This window comes from Papilio polytes, unplaced genomic scaffold (genome assembly GCF_000836215.1).
Source record: "Papilio polytes unplaced genomic scaffold, Ppol_1.0 DF822266.1, whole genome shotgun sequence".
Lineage (NCBI taxonomy): Eukaryota > Metazoa > Arthropoda > Insecta > Lepidoptera > Papilionidae > Papilio > Papilio polytes.
The window spans coordinates 45614-50774 of NW_013526938.1; the positions used below are offsets into that span (position 1 = coordinate 45614).

A 5161-nucleotide genomic window follows, 5' to 3' on the forward strand; every position below is an offset into this window, starting at 1 on the left:
CGGCGTGGCAAGCCTGCGCAGACGGACACGCGCTTATCAACTACCTACCTGAAATTCCGCAACGACATATATCTAATAAATCATTGTTAATATGTGAGCCTAAACCGTTTTTTCCTGGTTTAAAGAAAATTGCCCAAACAGATAAGTGGTAAATTTGACCAGAAGTTATTTCTAATCAAAAATTAAACAAAAAGGAACTCGGTAATATATCGCCCGGCAAACTTCTTGGACAAAAAGCGGCATATTGGGGGAAGGTTCGCGCAAGTCTATTATAACAAGGTTACTTTTTCGTGGCATATTCAACACAAAAAGTCAGAACAATAACTACAAACAATTATTACCTTCTTCTTCAAAGAAAACAAGTAACGACGAAATTGGGTCAACAAAACTGGAGATAAGTGTACTTCGGAGTAAAGGGAACGCAAGGAAAGAAGCCGGACGCGAGGGCCGACTGATTAGCCGATAGCAAGCCCCCTTGCCTCGCTAAAAAAACCTTAAAATCCACTTCTGTACAAGTATATGTTTGCCGAGCGCTGTGGCAGTAGTCGAGGTTATGGTTTCCGCACCACCTCGGCTAGCGCACTCTGTGCGTGAGGACAGGTCATGCTTCACTCCGGCTGACTGAGCTCCCCTGAGAACACCAGTAACCCTTTTATGTTGCTGGTGACCTCCGGGATTAATCTTGTTGAACTGAGATATCTAACCCTGGGTTGTTCTGATCTTCTAAAATTGGAGTGTCTGTTTGTAATATGAAAGAAACATTCCAGGAAAGATGATGTATTTGGTTGCTGATAATGAAAATAACATTTAAAATTTTTTTCCTGTCTGCCTGTCTGTTCGCAAGCCGCGTTTGTTCCGGGTAATCTCCAAAACGGCTAGGCTAATTTAAACGGTACTGGAGGGTAGCTGACATGGAAAGGCATATTACAGGCTACTCTTTTTTCTAATTCCGTGCTGTCAAACTGGCGTAACGGGTGGTCCAAATTTGCGCGAACGAAGTTTGCGGGCGACGCTCGTGTTAAATGTTCGTGGATAGCAAGAGCCAAATTTTAATATTTATTTATTTTTCTACATCTATCAAAATATAATAATAAGGACCTGTGTGTACTCTCTGACTTTCCGATCCGTGTCTACACTTAGTATAGGATAGAAGTGGGCCCAGGCAGGCAGAGCGGCCACCACGTCCTCGCTGCTGCTCTGCCTCGTCAGCTCCAGCAGCTCCTGCAGCGCCTGCGGTTGCATTCACAAGCTATAATAATCTCTAATACCATTGGTTAATTCTTATGTTAATCAATCTCCTTAGACTGTACTATTAGCAGTTTTTAGTGCTGTACTCGTAAAATGCTTTGTTATTTCAACATACCTTAGATTTAGTTATAGGATCTTTCTTATTGAATTTTTTGAAACATAAAGCATATTCTGTGTTAAGACCATCTTCAAAGTTAACAGCGGCCAGTGTGGAGAAGATGGGTGTCAACAGCTTGCCAGAGGTGATGCCAAATATGGCCGGATCCTTTGTGGAGTTGATGAGAAGCTCCGCGCTACGACCACTGCTGGACGGCTGAAATCAACAAGTAGTCCAAAAAGTTATGTGATTTTCATTTATTTAGAGCATATCATTTTTTTTAAATACACTGTTGATGTAGATTTGTTTAACAGTGGTAGTACTCACATCTGTTGCGCAAACTGGCCGGCCTGAAGGATGAAATACCATAACCACACAGAATACTGACATGAAGTGTGGTGCACATGGAGTGTGTGACAAATGCTGTATCTCCAGTGTAGAATATGTTGTTTTACAGAAAATGAGTGTGTACTACATTAATTGTTGAGTATTGCAGTCAGCCAAGACATAAGGAAGTATGTTGGTATTTTTGTATATATGGGTTTCTCCAATATGTGTGTAGCTACTATTCTTTGTGACTATTCAGTGTAAACAGTTAAACCAGTTTTTCCAAGTCATTCTATTTATTATCCCCGGAATGACTTGGGGACCATCAATGCCTCTTTTTATAGAGGTTTAGCTGCGTATTGGGTAAAACAAACATATAGCAACAGGCACCGATAGCTGCTACTTGCTCAAATCAATGCAATGAGAAATCTCTGCGAATTTAGCTTCAAGTTCATCTTATACTCACACGTGCATTATTTTTAGTTCGGTCCTTTTTCGATTTTCCACCCATCGCAATACCCTTGCAAAATTAGGAAGCAATAGATGTTACTTATATCTTCTTCAGTTTCTGAACATTTGCCAACAAGTTTAATAAATATTCGTTTTTAAAATAGTCTTTTATTTTTATTTTGTTACAGGTTACAAGAGTAAGACAAGAGATAACAATTGCAAAGAAATAAATGATGAAAGACGAAATCAACACAATAACGTTATCAGGAAAACATGGATGTGACATATGACATGACATCGACCATTGATATTAATGTCAAAACAGTTCTGTGTTGCCAATGAAAATTGTTACCCATGTTTGCATGGAAAAAGATCAACGGTGGGTCACGGCCGTATTTTATATCCTCTTTGGCCGTAGCACTAAAATAAAATACATCGAAGCCCACTTATTTTTACAAAGCTGATTTTCATATATTTGTTGAAGAATATTGTAAGAATGACTAAATAAATAATGACAGACATTTTCCATGGCCCGTTTTCTAAGACAGACGATTTTAAGTTGCCAAAAACGTGACTCAACTTTACTTTTGTTGTCAAACTAGCTGTTCCTGTGCGACTTCATCCGTATGGATTTGTGAAAATCTTATTTTATTGTTTACGTTTCTCAAATAATCAATTTCAAATGTCAATGTGACATGACATGATGACAAAATATGGCAACATTACTTCCTTGATGTTGGCAGCAACTTTTCCACATTAGGGTTTTTATCCAAAATATTTTCCCCTTAAGTTTAATGGCGTTAAAATATATAGCCTAAAGTGTGACGCAATTATAGGGCTTTTTATTAAAAAAAGAAATATTCAAAAATATGTTGTAATTGCTGACATCTTAGGCAACAAAGAAGTGTGTGTTTACGCTTTATTATAATATTATAGATATAGATGCTTGATTTTTACATATCACACTAAGGAGCCTATAGAGCTTGGAATGGACATGTTATGCAGCGAGAAGATGGGGACATAAACCAGAAAGTGTTAAGAATTAATGTGGATGGCTACAAAGAAAGAGGAAGACTGAAGAAAGTATGGATGGATTGTGTGAAAAAGGATATGTTTAAGAAGGAAGTGGATTCATATATAAATTATAACACGGCTAAACTCACGTGATAACATTCGGTGTAGGCACCGACAGTTTCGAACCCGTTGGGGGTCCTTCTTCAGGGTGAGTGATTAATCGGGTATACTCGCTAGCGCGTCGCGACGGTCACTGCGTGCCCTCGCCCGCAATGCGCGTTTCGACAGGGCGGGGGGCGCGGGGGGTGCGGGGGGTACACTATTCACTATGTGCGTCGGCGCAGACGAGCTCGAAACTGACGTGGTGGTGTTATTATTATTAACGGGGGCACAAAATACACTTACAATGTCCACTAAGTTGTCTTCGACATTGTCGATCTTATTCCGCTTCGCATTCAGCAGCACGGGTTCCCACGCGGGTGGCAGAGCCCAACCCTTGTCTCTATTATAATTAGGCCGACGGCTGATTTCTATTGCCTCACGAAGCTTGCGGGATACAAAATGCTTCTCGCGGGCTAGCACTTTCACTTTGTCGAACCTAATATAATGTGACATATCGGAGGCAAGGGCATGTTCCGCCACCGCCGAGGCGTTGCTGTCGAGCTTGCGAATGCTCCGGATGTGTTCCGTGAGTCTAGTTTTTATGTTGCGCCCCGTTTCTCCGATGTAGTTCCTACCGCAATCGCATGGAATTTCGTAGACCCCAGGGCTGTCCAGAGGGTCCCGGTCTTTAGGGGACCGCAGTATTTTCTGTATTTGTGTCAGGGGTCGGAAAATGGTCCTGATGCTATATCTCCGGCGTAACAGGTGACCAATTCGGTCCGTTATCCCCCGCACGTACGGCAAGTATGCCGGGACACGCTCAACATCCTGTGGCCGTCCTTTGCTTGATGTGTTTGCAAGGCGGTAACTCTGCCGCCAATTATAGCCGTTGCTCTCTAACACCTGTCGTACGTGTGACAATTCCGACTCAATAAACTGTGGATCACACAACCGAAGCGCACGGTTGATCAAAGTGCGTGGTACTGACGACAGATGTGAGGGGTGATGTTGTGAGTCGGCTCTTAAGTAACGATCTGTGTTGGTCGGCTTTCTGTATACCGTATGTACAAGATTTCCAGTGGGTTCCCGCTTTACTAGAACATCCAAAAACGGAAGAGTTCCGTCCGTTTCCTCCTCCTTTGTAAATACAATCTTTGGATGTATACTGTTCAAATGGTCCAACAACAAGCTTAAGCCTTGTCTTGTAACAATGGCAAACACATCATCGACATATCTCCACCAGTATCTGGGTTTGATTGGAGCCGTTCGTAAAGCGTTATCCTCAAAATGTTCCATAAATATATTGGCCACAACCGGTGCTATTGGAGAGCCCATCGTCACTCCATCCACTTGCAGGTAGTAATCACCTCGACAGAGAAAATAGCCGCTCGTAAGGCAAAACTCTATTAATGATAAGTACACGGTAGGTAAATTATTTGCGATCAAAAGTTAATAAGTTAGTTTAATAAGTTAAGTGGATTCAGATATTACGTCTGATAGAAATGTACAGAAGAGAAGCATATACTGTGCCGACCATCCATAAGGGATAAGGGCAAGTTGATGATGACACTCAGGAGCATATAGCAATCAGCCATATCAGCAGCATCCAGATAGACGTTTCTGATGAGGCAAACGACCTCCCAGATTCCTAACATTAATTGTCCACGCGGCTCGAAGTGCTATAGTGCAAATAGTGGATTTTCCATATTTTTAAATAGTACAATGACGAGAAACGTTACTTATTAGTATGTCGTTCTTGACTGTCCAAGACTACAGCCGGTGCATGCGTCTTGCGAGGCACGGTCGGATCTAAGCAAAAGCTGGCATTTCGAAGCAATCACATTTGCATTTACGAGTTAAGAAATCAGTGATATATTTGCACTATTATTGGCTTGATTTTTTAATCAACTCATGTTTCCCCCC

General features: G+C 41.6%; 2 protein-coding genes across 2 annotated transcripts; both read right to left on the reverse strand.

The window, feature by feature from the left end:
* On the reverse strand, positions 1 to 2412 carry LOC106106356 (E3 ubiquitin-protein ligase listerin). Its single transcript, XM_013286934.1, has 4 exons — positions 2139 to 2412; positions 1364 to 1561; positions 1099 to 1230; positions 1 to 48 (listed from the first exon to the last, which is right to left on the reverse strand). Exons 1-4 carry the CDS (start codon positions 2181 to 2183, stop codon positions 37 to 39), a joined length of 387 nt encoding a protein of 128 aa, XP_013142388.1. The 5' UTR covers positions 2184 to 2412; the 3' UTR covers positions 1 to 36.
* Positions 2413 to 3352: 940 nt separating this feature from the next.
* Positions 3353 to 4573, reverse strand: LOC106106354. The gene has a single exon (XM_013286933.1). The coding sequence runs from the start codon at positions 4571 to 4573 to the stop codon at positions 3353 to 3355; it is 1221 nt and encodes a 406-aa protein (XP_013142387.1).
* Between the last annotated feature and the right edge of the window lie 588 nt (positions 4574 to 5161).